The 17,048-nt window shown below is 39.5% G+C and overlaps 1 protein-coding gene across 1 annotated transcript in view; it reads left to right on the top strand.

Annotated features, from left to right (window-relative positions):
- LOC105355263 (matrix metalloproteinase-17) overlaps nucleotides 1-17,048 on the top strand; it is a 119,862-nt gene that overhangs the window by 64,425 nt on the left and 38,389 nt on the right. Inside the window, exon 4 of the mRNA XM_023960393.1 lies at nucleotides 5,373-5,659. Within this exon, the coding sequence (XP_023816161.1) occupies nucleotides 5,373-5,659 (287 nt within the window). The remainder of the gene's footprint in view (nucleotides 1-5,372; nucleotides 5,660-17,048) is intronic.

Here is a 17,048-nt window from a genome sequence, read left to right as displayed (position 1 = left end):
GAGCCATAAGGCGCGCCAGGAGGGATTACAAATCTGGGCTTGAGATGAAGCTGCAGAATAAGAACACTAGGGAGGTATGGAGCGGCATGAGAACCATTACTGGCTTTAAGGAGAGGGGATGGACTGTGCCTGGTGATGTGGCCAAGGCGGATGAGTTCAACCATTTTTATAATAGGTTTGACTCAGTACACGCTCACCCATGCCCAACCATCAGTGACTCTTCCACCTCTGCTGCTGTGACTGTGACCGGCTCCCCTTTTCCACCCAGTGACAGATCCTTGACTTCTGCTGCTTTGACTGGTTCCTCTACTCCACCAAGTGGCGGCTCCTACACCTCTGCGGCTGTGACCTGCTCTTCTCCTCCACCCAGCAGCGCCTGCTCCAGCTCCAGCCCTGATGCTGTAACACCTATAAGAATAGAGGAAGTGTGCATAGAGCTCAGGAGGCTCAATGGTTGGAAATCTGCTGGTCCTAATGGAATATCACCACGGTTGCTAAAGGACTGTGCGTCAGAGCTGGCGGTGCCTCTTCAAACCATCTTTAACAGGAGTCTTCAGACAGGATGTGTCCCTGGCTTGTGGAAGACCTCATGCCTTGTCCCAGTGCCCAAGGTGACAAGGCCTGTAGGGATGAAGGACTATAGACCAGTTGCCCTAACATCTGTCATAATGGGGCGGCCGTGGTGCAGCGGTAGGGCGGTCGTCCCATGATCGTAAGGTTGCAGGTTCGATTCCCGCCTTGCACGCCCATGAGTCGAAGTGTCCTTGGGCAAGACACTGAACCCCACCTTGCCTCTGGTGGTAGGCGGGCGCCTGTGTTTGGCAGCGGAGCGACCACCAGTGTGTGAATGTGTGTGTGAATGTGTGTGTGACTGGGTGAATGGGTCTGTGACTGTAAAGCGCTTTGTCCTTGTAGGAAGAAAGGCGCTATATAAGTAAATGCCATTTACCATTTACCATGAAGACTTTTGAGAGGCTACTACTCCGGAGGCTCAAACCCCAGGTGGAGGGGGCGCTGGACCCCCTTCAGTTCGACTATCAGGACAGTATGGGAGTGGAGGATGCAGTCCTTTATATGGTCCATAGGGTGCTCTCCTTTCTGGAAGGGACTGGCAGATATGTGAGGGTGATGTTTTTCGATTTCACAAGTGCCTTTGATACAGTCCAGCCTCAGCTGCTGAAGAGGAAGCTTGAGAGGATGGGAGTTGATCCAGGTTTTGTTCGCTGGATCCACAACTATCTGACTCTTAGGTCACAGTTTGTCCGACTAGGAGACTGTGTATCTGGGACATTGAGGAGCAACACCGGAGCACCACAGGGAACTGTACTATCGCCTTTTCTCTTCACACTCTACACTGCTGACTTTAATTATGCATCTGCAGCTTGTCATGTCCAGAAGTATTCGGACGACACTGCTATTGTGGCGTGTGTAAAGGGAGGGGATGAGAGTGAGTACAGGGAGCTCATTACCAGATTCACCTCCTGGAGCAGGGACAATGGTCTTGTGCTGAACATATCAAAGACCAAGGAGATGATTATTGACTTTAGTAGGAAGTCCTCCTACCAGCCAGTGATCATTGATGGAGGGGGAATCGAGGTGGTTGACTCCTACAAATACTTGGGTGTGCACCTTGACCACAAACTGGACTGGTCGGAGCAGGCTCATGCTCTGTATAAGAAAGGGCAGAGTAGACTGTTCTTTCTGAGAAAGCTGAGGTCCTTTGATGTATGTACTGACATGTTGCTCCTCTTTTATCAGTCGGTTGTGGCGAATGCTGTCTTCCATGGGGTTGTCTGCTGGGGTGGCAGTATGACCACGAGGGATTGCACTCGATTGGACAAACTGATTAAGAGATGTGCATCTGTGATCGGGAGGGGGGTGGACTCTCTGGGATCTGTGCTGCAGAAGAGAATGAGGGCTTTGACTCAGAGCATCCTGGACAATCCCAGACATCCTTTGCACAACACGATGTCAGGTCAGAGGAGCACACGGAGTAATAGACTCCTTTCACTGCGCTGCAGGACAGAGCGCTTTAAGAACTCATTTGTCCCTACAGCTATCAGGCTGTTTAATGAACCTGCCTGATATGAACTGATAATATTTTGTGAACTGTCTTTTTACTGTTGTTTGTTGTGTGTGGTTGTGTGTTTTGCTACCGGACACCTGAATTTCTCCTTTGGGAGATTAATAAAGTTTATATCTATCTATCTATCTATCTATCTATCTATCTATCTATCTATCTATCTATCTATCTATCTATCTATCTATCTATCTATCTATCTATCTATCTATCTATCTATCTATCTATCTATCTATCTATCTATCTATCTATCTATCTATCTATCTATCTATCTATCTATCTATCTATCTATCTATCTATCTATCTATCTATCTATACGTTGTGCGTCAATTACGTAATTTGAACGTGAAACGTGATGTAAAAGTTAGACATTGGTAGTATAAGCGTGAAAGGTCTGTCAGACATACGTGAAACGGTCTTGGAAAGCCACAAATTTGCATATGCATTTCGCAAAAATTACACACTATTACAAAATAATAGAATATAAACTATGAAAAATATGTGTAAATTGCGTGGCTCTCAACCAACCAAATATTTAAAATGGCTTAAAACTGGATTCACGTATAGACCTGTCGACTAAAATCCTCAACAGAAAAAAAAAAGAAAATCCTCCACGGACATCTGCGTGCATCGACAAAGGAAAAACACTTATAAAATACCAAACTTTCCTACATGGAAAATGCACAAAATGTACGCAGTGGCTGTGTGACACGGCCTTTAGAAGGGTAGGTTCATGACTAAACATCCACCGTAGATTTAATCAAACTCACCCAGGACTGCTAAAGTGTAATTGTCTAAGGTGGCACAGATACACATTACAGATTAATTTGCCCAAAAAAGCACCACTATCATTTCAGAGGAGAAGAATAATTTTAGTCTGTTGTTTTTAAATAGTTGCAGAAAAATCAGAACACGGTGAGTCTAAAATTTCTGTAAATAGTACATTTTTACTTTATCAGGACCTTTTCTGGATTTTTTTTAAACAACGAACCAAGAAGAATTTGCAGAATAGTGAGAAATGAAAAACTTTTTCCCCAATTTTAATGCTTGTTTTTACACTATGTCGATTTTTTCATATTTTTTGTGTTTGCAGACAAACAAACGGGTAGAGTTTGGTTCAAATCTAACTTGATAACTTTGTTTTTAATCACTTTATCTCAATACATTCTATTTTCTTCTAGCTCACTCTCATCATGACTTGTTATGACTTGACTGTTGCACCCTCAGTGTAAGAAGGAGCGCTACCGCAGGTCATTCCTCCCCACAGCCATCAGACTGTACAACACCGTGTCAAAGTGACACTCCACGGTCCCAGGGGTGTTTTTCTGTTTAGTCATTGATTCATTTACTTTTGTTGTAGTTGTTGTTTTTCAATTTTAAATTGTTTTTTGTTCCTGAACAGTTGTTTGTTTTTGTTTTTGGTGTGAACTTCATTAGTTATTTCTGTATTTTGAAAAAAATTGTAATGTTTTTTTATAGTTTACATGTTTTGCAGACCGCATGTTTTTTACACTTTTGCAGCTGTATTTATTTAATATTTAATATTTATTTCTTTATTTAATAAGAATCTCATTTTTGATAATTATCTAATTTATTCATTTTTTATTATCTAATATAAATGTAATTTGTGATGTCCTTTATTGATGTTATATTATATAGATTATTTCTGAATGTCGTGTTGCTGCCACAGAAAATGAAATTTCCCCATTGTGGGATTAATAAAGTCATCTATCTATCTATCTATCTTATAACTAAATCCTTCTTGTTTGACATTTGACAATACTATTTTCTTTAGATTTACAACAAGTAAAAAGTTGTTTAAAAAAACTTTCACTTGCATTTTTTTCTTTTTGCTTTTTTCCATTGACTGTACATGAGAACTGGACTAAGTGACCCTTTCCCCTTGAATTCCAAACAGGAATTACCTGATGGTTTGAAGAAACCAAAATCCCATAGACTTCTATTGGGAAATATAGAATTCTATGGGCGACGTCACTCTCACTTGGTTCAGTTCTCGTCACAATCAATGGATTTTCCCCCAACTTATCAGCAAACTAAACAACTTCTGATGCATTACTGCCCCAACAAATGAAGCCTGGAATTGTTTTTTCTATTACAGTTTTTCTCAGTCGCTTTAGTACAATTCTCAGATCAGAATTGAAGTTTGCAAATACGTGCGTGCATTTCTCAAAACAATTTGTACAAACAGCAAAACACTATAGATTTCTTGCAAAAGCCTGTAGCTCAAAATCTTTAGTTCATCTCTCAAAACTACCGGTAAGTCTTTATGTCATTGAACATGTCAGTGCCATCAGAATGTCAAGTCCTTGTGTCATTGTCTACGAACAAGACAGTCAAATTACTTAGTCATGTTGTCAATATAACTGTGTACTTTAGAGGGAGGTTCTGATGGAAACTATGGCTAAAGTTTTGATGACAATTGTTGTAAAATATAAGTTACACCTTTTTTGTTTGATTGCAAGAGACTGGACAAGATTCACATTTACACTTTTATTGTTCATATTGTAATTTGTTGACAGACCATGTCCTACCAACATAGAAAAAAACCACTGCAAACAGTAACACAAAGGGGAAAAAAAGATAGGACAATATTCTGTACAGGCAGTGCAGTAGGAATTGGTGAGGTCTTCCTACACCTCTTGTCGTTCCTGTATGTTAGGCCACAAATTCTCATCCACATCACAGCGAATATCCTCTCTTGCAATGCAGCAAAATATTTTTGTCACATTATGACAACTTGGTTAACCATTTTGCAGTTAATGACCTATACGATGAACTAAAGACTAGGTGTTTTGAGGAGTAAGACTATTGCACAGTGAACTATATAATACATTTTGATCAACATGACATAAACAATTGATAATGTAGCAAAGAGCAGAGAATTGTACATAATCATTTGCATGGATGTACCAAAGCAATTGCAACTTGTTCAAAGAAGTGAGAAACTGCTTATATGATGTGCACAAGTGACATCATGATGTGAAGATTGAACAAATAGTTTTGGGAATTTCATTCTGATCTGAGAATTGTACTAAAGCGACTGAGAAAAACTGTAAGTTAATGTGTTGGGTGTATTTTTGGGGGGTTTACCGTTAGGTCTTAGTTCAAGAAGACTTCATGAGTTGTTCAAACTGAAAATAATTTATTACCGAAAGAGGTGTTATGCCATAGGTGTCACCTTGACTGATGTTGGTGTCTTTTGTCATGATTCTCATTTCTCACTTTGTCTTGTTAGTAAACAAATTGCAAACATTTTACAATCTTGTTTCAGAGTGAGGACCTTCCCCAAAGACTCGGCTCTGTTGGGCAGAGACACCGTCCGAGCGCTCATGTACTACGCCCTGAAAGTCTGGAGCGACATCGCCCCTCTGAACTTCCACGAGGTGGCCGGAAACGACGCGGACATTCAGATCGACTTCACCAAAGCCGACCACAACGACGGATACCCCTTTGACGGTCCGGGAGGAACGGTGGCACACGCCTTCTTCCCCGGAGAGAGGTTCACAGCGGGAGATACACACTTTGACGACGACGAGGCGTGGACGTTCAGATCACCAGGTGAAAAAAGAGTCAAGTTGTTGTAGAACTCAACATGATCATGGATGGATGGATGGATGGATGGATGGATGGATGGATGGATGGATGGATGGATGGATGGATGGATAGATGGATAGATAGATAGATAGATAGATAGATAGATAGATAGATAGATAGATAGATAGATAGATAGATAGATAGATAGATAGATAGATAGATAGATAGATAGATAGATAGATAGATAGATAGATAGATAGATAGATAGATAGATAGATAGATAGACGGGCTTTTAATGTCATTGTCCATTGTACAGTGAAATGTAAGGAATCATCACATAAAGCCCAATGTCAATTATCACACTCCTGAGTTTAAAGCTTGATAAAAAAAAATTCTTGTGTCCTTGTCAGCCGTTCCAGCCTTTATTTATTCATATTAGATAAATGTATAAAAACATTTAGCTTGCTCTTGTAATGAATTTGCTCCCATGTCATCTTTAATTGCTTTTAGAAACACTGTTTAGTCATAACAAATCCCAACAATTTAGGTGAATAGCTGTGATGTTGAAATGCTGTGTTCTGTTGGGAGACCTTGCATTCATGTGCGTGCCACTTTGACACACACCACCCACCTGAACAGACCAAGCACCTCGTCCTCCATAGCAACAGCTCTCTGCAAAAGGTAACAGCTTCCCCCGGCAGGACTGTGCAGCATAAACTGCTTTTGAACGGCGCAGGGAGCACAATGGAGAGCGAAAGGTAGCCGGCCTCCTCAGTTCACAATCCAATTGAGCATCAGCAGGATATGTCACGTCTGATACTCTGGCGAACCGAAAGATCTGCTGTCCCGGACTGTCACGGGACAACTGGAGCTCTGTCTGTGCTGATTTTGGAGCACGCAAGAAATGTGGTGGAATTAGATTGAACTCCAACCTGGTAACAGGGAGACGGGCCTCCCAGTGACTTCGTTAGCATCTCCAATAACAGAACAGTCAGATCCTATTACAGCACAGGGATGTCCACAAGTCTGTTTCTTCTTTTTAAATACAGCAGTGTTCCCACTTTTATAATATTCAAAACTTTTGCAGTCAGCCGTCATTGATGGAATGCTAACTTTATGCTCTTGGGGGCTTTCTGAAACTGAATTATTTAAAGCTGTAATATGGGTTCTCAGAAAATGGGCTTTTTTTTATCAACAGATATCATCTCGTATCAATAGAGACTATGGAAAAAAGTGTAATTTCTGTTTGTGGAAGCTGATTATTTTATCATACCATCCATTAATGTAATGCTGTTCCTGTCATTATTGACAAAAAAAAATTTGTTATATTAACAAATATGAGATACCTGTAGTCATGGTAACGAAATCTGCCAATGGCACTAAAATCATTTGACTCCTGACATCCGAATATTAGAGTCATGTTTTGCTGTGGCTTTTTCCACTGAGAATGAATGCAGAAAATAAATGAAAGCAACAAGCGCAATAATGCATTTCTCGTTCGCTCCACAGCACTACGCGGATCAAACTATTGGTGAAGGAATAGCAAGCCTTAAGTCGCTATGGCTCCTCCTTCAAAGAACACTTTGGGACATCACTACAGCTTTAAATGCCCCTACAGTTGGAGCAATAGGGAGGAGGCAGAGGGGTAGGGAAGTAATTCGGTTTTGGCCAAGGCTTTATCTCCATAGCTACCATTTTCTTTTTTGGGTCACCTCCAACAGGTCTGTGTGAATTTTGGAGGAATTGATAAAAGTTAATTTTGGGATTTCCTAGGAAACTGAAGATTTTTGCTAACTATTTCTAATATGTTCATAGTGTACGACATAAAGGCCGAATCCGAATTGTGACTTCCAGTGCTTGGTAAATACATAACAACATCGGTTTTATAACACATTTCAGTCTAAACTTCCGTGCTTCAGAGCACACCCACGTGAAGGAATAAGTTTGTCCTCCTCCCACAAGCGTGACAAAGATCACCCCACCAGCAGAGGGATGGCCAACCTCAAGCCACTACTTGGAACCACTACAGCTCAAATGCCCCAACAACTGGAGAAGGGAGCAGCCAGAGTGGTAGTGAAGCAATTCGGATTTAGCCATTATTCAATTCAATTTAAGCCATGGATTCATATACTCCTGTAGAAAAATATTGCGAGCAATAGATCAACTGCACTTTTTTGAACGTCGTCCAAAATCTACAAACTTTAAAACCCACATTTTTCCCCACTAGCCTTTCAATGATGCTTGAGGAGTAATGAGGGGATAGATTGTAGAAGCTTTTGCACCAACAACATCACGTGTGTCTTTGTGTGTTTCTTTGGTGCTACACACTGTTCATGACTGTTAGGAGTTTTTGGACCTTTTGAGTTTATTTCCGTCATTGCAAAAACAAAATGATACTTGTAGTCTCTGAGTACTGCGAGCCATTATAATGCAGGTTTAGCAGTGTTTTCTCCTTACATAAAGTCTTTTGGAACCTTTGTTAGATTCATGTGGCTTCAAAATGGTTTTGTGTTCCGTGTTATCATCAGGTCTGTCGGCGCTGCTGTGATCGGCCTTGAAAGACGTTTCATTTCGCTGTGTTTTTGCTCAAAGCTGCGCTTGGTAATGAACTGGTCGGAGCAATGTTCTCCTGAATGATTTCACCAAATTTCTCTCATCAAGCGTTTCTCAAAACGCCTGATTACCTGCCGAGGGAGATTTGTGAGTTCGAAATGAAGCCTCGCTGACAGCAGCTCTAAATGGAATTTAATCAGATCTGCCAATCAAAAGTAAATTAGCTCGTATTAGAGAGATATCTGTCACTCTCAGACAGATCAGGAAAACACTGCACAGGGCTGGGGTGTCGGAGCTGCTGATACTCGCTGATTCATTATTCATGTGTTCATTAATAATACAAAAAGATTGCATGTGCACGCTACCCTTTATCACAGGCTTCTCCTGCATCTCTATCACTTTGAGTCTGTTTTATTTTGTGAGGTGTTGTATGAGTTTATTAACATGCGCTCTATAAATTACAAGAGTTGTCCCGTCTACAGACTGCAGCATTAGGATTGCGTTCGTTCAACCTCAAGAACGACAATAAGTCGGTGATGTTTTTTTTCCTATTGACTTATTTTGTTGCTCTTCTTCTGAAAGCATAGAGGGCGGTTTACAAGACAAATAAAAGTGAAATGGACAGAAAGCATAAACTTGTAGAAAAAATGTAATTAAAACATACTAAATATTCACATTTTACCTTGGTTTTTAGGGTAAAAATCCTCAAAGTAACATTAGTGATATAGAAAGAAAACAAAGCTTTACGGTTACTTTTAGCTGATCATAAGCTGAAACGCCATCAAGCAGAGATTTTAAATGATAAAATCTGTTGTGCAGTTTCTAACACTTGTGTTTGTTCAATTGTCAGTCTTATTATGTCATTTTAAATCCTTGACTCAAGAAAGTTGTGTCTTTGTTGGTTTTTGCCACTTTAAACAACTGAAAATCCTTATCCAGTTCAGTGGCCCTGTGGGTGAGTGTCCACCCTGGAAGGGTGTGAGCTCAAATCCACGATTGATGTTTACCAAAGGCTGTAAAAATGGGACCCCTTCCCTCCCCTGCTTGACATTCAGCACTAAAGGGTTGGACTGGGGGAGGTTAAACCTTGAACTGCACACGGCTGTGTCTACAGCTCACCCACTGCCCCCCCAGGGGATGCAAAGAACTAATTTCAACTTTTCAATTTACTGCCAAAGATAATGTATTTTACAACATTTGTTGAAATATTATTATTTTAAATATTACAAAACACGTCATTTAAAAACACTTGCTTTTTTATGATCAAATCAAAGCCAGAAATGTAACTTCTACAAAAACTCAGTGCTCGTTTCACAATTTTACACTCTCCATGCACTGTTATCAGTGTTAAATAAAGGATCCACTACCCTCTGGTCCATTTTGACCTCAGCGTGAGGTACTGCTGCAGTGGAGTGTATTTGTGCCTTTTAACCCAGCTGGTGAGCCCGAGCCTGCATTGATCTCCTGTCTTTGATTGGTTCTGTCAGGGCTGTGAACCATATGTTGCAGGACAGCAGCACAATCTGTTGCAATTAGACCTCCCACCAGGCTACTCCAGTAGCAGGAGGAGTGGGCAGAGCTGGAGAGCAGTTGGAGTGAGGAGGCAGAGGGGATGCATGGAAGGGGGCAGCAGCTGCGTAGATGTCAGTGTGGTTAATGTGAGCAGAGGACTCATGTAGGAGGTCAGGGCCGGCCCAGGTGCTTTTTCCTGTGAAATAGTCCTACTACGGCGCATTTAAACAATTGTAATTAGTATTATAGGTCCATGAATGAATAAAAGAACGAATCTTGACTTATATTGCATATTTATAAAAAATAACAGCAATTACAAAAGGCAGTAAAATTCAGAAAAGCTCATTGAAAAAATGTAATAAATGTAATAAATGGGACGATCAGCATATATATATCGCCGAATCTTGACTGCAGCGGTGGTGCTGCGCGACGCGGACTATATGCGCCGCATCACGTAACACATAGTCCGCTTTTTGTGGGAAAACCGATCCAAATCGGAAAAAAACAAGAATTAAGGACTAAAATTTGGTTAATATCTATTGCTTTTGTAAGTGACCATGGTATAAGCAGGTTAATGGCCTTCGAAGTATGCGTTATTACTTTTTAACGCACTTCCCGGAAGGCTTCCACGGCGTGCGTAAAAAATTAAAAACCGCACACTTCGTAGGCCATTAACCCTTACATATATGCATTTTCTAAGACTTATAAGTCCTTTATATGATAAACTCCTGAAAGTGGCCTCTTTTCATACATGACATATACTTTTCGTATATGAAAATAAAACATTAAATGTAAGTTTTCTGCAAGTAAAATGTATATTCCTTACGGGGAAATTGTGCTTTCTTTGTATGTTGTTTTTACTTTTATTATATGTCATCAAATTAAAATGACTAACCTAGTATAAAAAACATATATAAATATGTATTTCATTTATTTTATTTTACCAGGAAATTCCATTGAGACTACATCTCTTTTTCAAGGGAGACCTGGGCCAAAGGGCATCAATACAAAATAAAGAATGGTTAAAACAACTTAAATAAAAATACATTACAAAATACAAATGCAATAAAAATTGAAATGAACAGTAGGACAATGACTAATAGGTCAATTATAAGTGGTACAGATAGGTCAAGGGTGACATGTGCATGTTTCTTTTAAGAGCTCAGAAAGTTTTGCTTTAAAACAATTCAAGGGAATAAGGTCACTTAAATGCAGAGAGTTTTGAATATTATTCCAGGAAAGCGGAGCAGCAATGGAAAAGGCTGTTTTTCCTAATTCACTGATGAATCTAGGGACATAAAGAAGCAATTTGAGTGAGGAACGAGAGTTATATATATTGTTAACAGGAGAAAGAAGACGGCACAGATATTGAGGTAGTTTGCCGAGAATGGCCTTATAGGTGAATATTAGCCAGTGTTTCTGTCGCCTGACTTTGAGTGAAGACCAAGAGAGCAGAGAGTACAGTTCACAATGGTGGGTTCTGTATGCAGAGTTTGTGATAAAACGCAGGGCACTGTGATAATCTGTGTCCAGACTACGGAGAGTTGACGAGGTAGCATTCATATACAGAATATCCCCATAATCCAAAATTGGGAGGAAAGTGCTCTGAACAAGTCTTTTCCTCACACCTGGGCTTAAACAAGATTTATTTCTGTAGTAGAAAGTAGAAACCCAGAAGTGCTTTTAGCTTTTGTATGTATGTTTATGTATCATTACATACAAGTTGTTTGTTTGTTAATGCTATATAACATCATAGTAAAATATATTTTCCTTACAAATTTTCTACAAGACTGTTTGTTAAACTATAAATAACTGTTGTAGCATTATATAAAACAACATACTTTTTATGCATGTATGTGTACAATGTCAAGTGTTAATTGTTAAAATTATATGAAGCACATATTGAAGTGGCATGACTTCATTTGAAATTATATGGACACTGAGATTGCATTACAAATTGCAATTACAAACAGGCACATCACATACTGCCTTAGTACCACTTAAACTAATTTCAACTATTACAATTTCCCTCCCCTTCACATAAATACAGTTCTTCAATGTCTATAACACTAAAGACTAAATTTAAATAAGGAACAATCATGTAACGTTTAGGGTTGGTGGAGGACGCAAATGCAGGACAGGAAGCAAAATCTATTTATTTAACAAAGGACGCTGTACCACAGAGAATCCAAAAACCAAAAGAGTAACATAAACTGAGGACAGACTTGACTAGACTTGACAATAGAAGCAAAACCACTTGAAGGGGGGAACAAACAGTACGGATCAGCACAAGAGGAAGGGAGTGACAAGACATATATACTTACGGGGCTGACAAGACACAGGCGCCAATGATCAGGAAAGATTGGGACGAGGGACGTCAAACTAAACTAAACAAACAGGGAAGGGCCTTCAAAATAAAACAGGAAACAACCTAAAGAACCAACCCAAACCCTAATCATGACAATTAATGACACAGCAACATTTTTACGTTTCGCCCGGAGTTCTGTAATCTTGCCATTTATTGTGGTTCCGATGCTGGAGATCTGTGTCCCTGGCCACCTCTCAAGAGTTGCACCTACATATAAACACACACACAAACACACCTACACACACATATGAGAACTTAGTGTGCTTTGTAATGTCAAAGAGACCAATAGAAATAGGAAGAATCATTATATAATGTTGATGTAAAATAGTGCCAGATTCTCTTGGTACCACTTGTACAACCAAAGGTGGTAGACTGTCATTATGGTAAATGAGGTCTAAAATGTGCACACACACACACACAAATAAATAAAAATCTGAAAACTTACTGTAAATGGCGTCCAATTTATGCTTGTCCAATTGTAGACGAGCATCGCCTCCGCCTCGTTTGCCCCCACGAAGATTGCTCACCAGCAGTATCTCTGGTGGGAAGACTGGTGTGACCAGATGTCTCACAAATCCAGTGGCTGAATGTGAATTTAAACCGTACGTCCACGCAAATTTCTCCAGTTCCAGGGTAGATCTCCACCTGTTTAAACAAGGAGAGAAGTGAATTTAGGGTTAGAAAAGTGTATATTTGTTCAGCTCCAAATAGTTTAGACAGCAAATTACACTAACCATACTCATTCAAAAATGTATGTACCATATTCATTTATTCTTTAAAAAAAATGACCTTAGAAGACTGCGAGTCCTTCTGGGGTGGAGTCACAATGTCAGACACGGAACTGGATTATGTAGCTCCAGGGGGGGATGGTGGTGAGGAACCAAAACTCTGGGGGGGCATCGGTGGTGTATTAAGCTCCTTTTAATTTAATTTAATTTAATTTGTATTAAGCCTGGATCGCTTAGTAGGTACAACCGAATCAATTACATTTTTCATGGTTTTCATGAGTTCTGGTATATCTGCACACAGTACATCAGAAACAAAAATATAAACACAAAAATTATTTTACATCAGTGCCAAGTAAAAAACAATATAGTACAGTAATGGCAGGATAAAATGCTTTAGAAAAATGATTTGACAAATAATTTAGTGAATAATATGAACAACCATCTCCTTCAATTTAGTGTTCTCCTCTTTCAGCTCCTTGATCTCCAGCATTAATTCAGATACTGTCTTTTCTGGATTTCTATCCCTTGAACTAGTTTGTGGATGACAGTACATCTGAAGAAATTCTTTAGCAGGGTCTTTTCTTTTCTGTACCTTTGACTTCTGGGTGTCCAGAGAAAGAACAATCAAATCATTCATACAGAAAATGAAAAAACAAGTGATGTTTCAGTTTAGTAGCTCAACTGCACAAACAACAGGTTCAGTAACAAGAACTACAATTGATGGTATATATTTTAAAGCTAAACATTGCAGTCTGTAACTGCAAATCAGAACTACAAATCACTTCCACAATTTGATGTAACATTCATTGAGAAATATTACAAAAGAGCAACATATAACTTGATATCACCTTTTAATATTTGCTGTCTGGATACAATATCATGTTGCTAATGTCATTAGGAATAGTTGGTCCTTAAATCCATCCATACATCTTCTGACCCGCTCCATCCCTTTACCGGGGTCACGGGGGTCTTGCTGGAGCCCATCCCAGCTAGTCACAGGCTAGGCTACATTACACATGCCTACTAATATAATAATGTATGTGGAACCACTATCATACACTTTCTTCATATGTTACCAAAACATACAAGTTTCATATTGTCCTATTTTACTAAGGATCTTATAAGTGGTTTGACTGTCTTATGCTTAAATTATAAGTTTTAGATAAAAGAGACATAAAACTTGTTGGGCTTGTAAGATTCATACATATCATTTCCAAATGGGTAATGTGACATAAAACAGTTGATTTATGTCAGATCAGTCACTGAAGCATCAGATTTGTAATATTTTATAAATCTAACCTTAATTCTTTATAATTTGCTTTGTAAATGTGTCTTTGTTGCACTAAGGCGTGTGGTCCCACTCCAGTCATCTTTTGATCTATTTGATCTTTGATCTGGAGCATTCCAAGTGGTATTTTATGCTGTTTTTAGCCAAAATCCAAAAACCTGTGTCATTTTCTAGGACATAGTGTCTGCAGAGCTGCAGGAGTTTATTCAAAATTTCCCTCTGAGTTTTGGGGGGGACCAGTTATGCAGAGCAAGGCTGCCCGTACTTCCTCTCATCTCTCTGCTCTCCCACTAGCTTACAGCCCCTCACACCCCCAGTCTAACATTATCAGTTTAACAAAAATTGTGACCAATATCAGAGCTATCCAGCCATAAAGTTTTGACCCTGATGCCCGTTCAAACGAGGAAAACAAAGACGAACAAGCATCTATTTCAATACGGAGAGATCTTGAAAGTGGGATTGAAAGGTTTAATAGTGAAGCATAAATATTCAGTAGTCTTTGGTGGCTGGGCTCAGGGCCAGAAAGATCTTGCATGTTTGTGATTACATCAAACCAAGTGAAGAGACCCCAGAGCCGACACGCTGATGGTTGTCAAGGCCTGACCGAGGCGAATCAAAGAGCCAGGAGGAGAACGGGGCAGAGGTGGGCCAGCAACATGTCTGGAATGCAGCTATACAAACTTCAGTGAATTCATAGGCAAGGATTTCACTGTGATTGGCTATGAGGGAAGTGAGCATTTGAGCTATTGGCTCAGAGTGAAGACCAATTATGTCACATGTGAGTGATGGAAACCAAGCATACCTGAAGATGAGGTACATCTTCCTTGTTGAAATTGCACCAAATGTTAACTTGTCTATCAAGTGAATGCATCAGAATGGATTGAAGCAGGGAGCTTGTGGCCCAACCAGTGCTTTTTCTACATTACAAATATTTTTTTTTAACTGCATTCACAGTGATTTAGAAAAAGAAATACCGTATTTTCCGGACTATAATTCGCTGCGGAGTATAAGTCTCACCAGCCCAAAAATGCATTATAAGTAGAAAAAAACACAGATAAGTCGCACTGGACTATAAGTCGCATTTTGACAGGAAATTTATTTGACAAAATCTGACCAAGAACTAATAACTTTCACAACCTCATATGACACAATCATAGCAGACTGTTTATCTAATAATTTCACAGTAATCGTTCTCATACTTATTTATTTATTCCTTTCATGAAGCATCATTGGCCAACTAATACTCTGTTTTCATCCTGTATTTGTAGAAGCAGTTGTCATTTTTATTGCATTTCTGAATCTATGAAATCATTGAAAAATAGAATATTATGTTGTTAGCCTTCAAGATCTTATTGTAAAAAAAGGTTTGCTGATTCTCTGAGTCACTTAACATACTCTTAACACTTAACATACCTCATACATCAAATACATCATCTCTGTTCCTCACAAATGAACATAACAGGAGGGTTAACAATGTATTTAGTTCAATTCATTTCTAATATAAGTCGCTGCGGAGTATAAGTCGCACCCCTTGCCAAACTATGAAAAAAAGGGCGACTTATAGTCCGGAAAATACGGTACTCAGAAATGCTACAATAGGTTTAATTTTCCCAATAAATGTCCTCCATCATCAGAAAAAAAGCCATAGAAGATGTTAAAAATGGCAAAAATACTATTTTCCTTGAAGTGGGTCTTTAAGGAATATATGCTGGAGCACATGAAAGAAAGTTAAACTACTTTTGATTTCAACACATCGCACTTTGTCATTCTCACTTTGCCGTCTCCAACTCATAGCTGAGTTTTTCTGCTTCCACAAATCCATCTGCTTGTGAGACAACACACAGCCTTTTCCAACACAAACAAACTAATCAGATTATCTGAGGGAACCATTTTTTTTAGCAGCTTTCGCAGAAGCATAGTATTTCCCTGACAAAAATTCTCAAGCTGGCCCTGAAGGTAAAAAGGGAGTGATGGTGCTTTTGCAGGTTACATCAAATCATCTTTGAAAAAAAAGGAAACTTATCAGACAAATCCAGAGCTGGGTAATTGCCTTCGCTAATCCCATTTCCCCATTTCCTGTTGCATTGTTCTCAGCGAGATGCCAAATCCAGGTCGGCTGCAAGGCCGTCCCCCGATGTGCACGATGATGCTGAGCGGTGTAAATTAAACACCGCATTTAGTCAACCATCCAGCTGTGTGGACAGGCGCCGCGGCCTTTCATTAGGAGTGAGTGAGTGGTGGGATCAGACTAATGGAGGTCTGAAAGTGTTGTTCGGCTTTGACATACAGCAGATTGTTTTTATTAATCATCACTCAGCGAGAAATCAGTTTTCTGCAAAAATGATTTCTGTGACCAAAAATCAAAAGCATCAATAAGCAAGTGAATTTTTCACAGCACTCAACGGCCGTGTGTGTAAAAAGATTTGTGTATTTTAGGACCACTTTACAAAAACATCACACGTCCTCTCTATAAGTAATATTAACTCTGAGTCTTGTGGCCAAAGATAATTCAAGGTATTAAATGTGTGCTCACTTTTTGACCCTTGTTCTCTTAAGTACTGAGTGTGTATGTGATGAAAGTGTGTTTAAATTCAATGAATTGATTCAATGAATCAAATGCTGAATCGTAGCATCAGCTTGGAGTCCCTGAACCAAACTTTTTGTATCTGTCAGTCAGAGCATCTATACAAACTTGCCAGTTATAAAATACTAATCAGCTTTCTTTGGTAGGCTGATATGTAACAGAGGAATTTGTTCTTTTGTGAAGTTACCAGTTAAAGCCTTAGTCAAATGCACCCGTACAGGAGGTTGACCGGTGTGGTGCGGGTTTTTGGGTTGTCCAGGTCCGTAGAAGGTTGTAGAGAAGAGCGACTGCATCTTAAAAGGGTGCCCTGCAGTTCCCCTGAGCCTGTTTGGCCATCTTAAGGGACGTCATAAAATGGAACAAACCGTTGTGTGTTGTAA

The sequence above is a fragment of the Oryzias latipes genome, chromosome 12 (assembly GCF_002234675.1).
Source record: "Oryzias latipes chromosome 12, ASM223467v1".
Lineage (NCBI taxonomy): Eukaryota > Metazoa > Chordata > Actinopteri > Beloniformes > Adrianichthyidae > Oryzias > Oryzias latipes.
The sequence above is the reverse complement of the archived record's forward strand: the minus strand, read 5'-3'. Positions and strand labels throughout refer to the sequence as shown.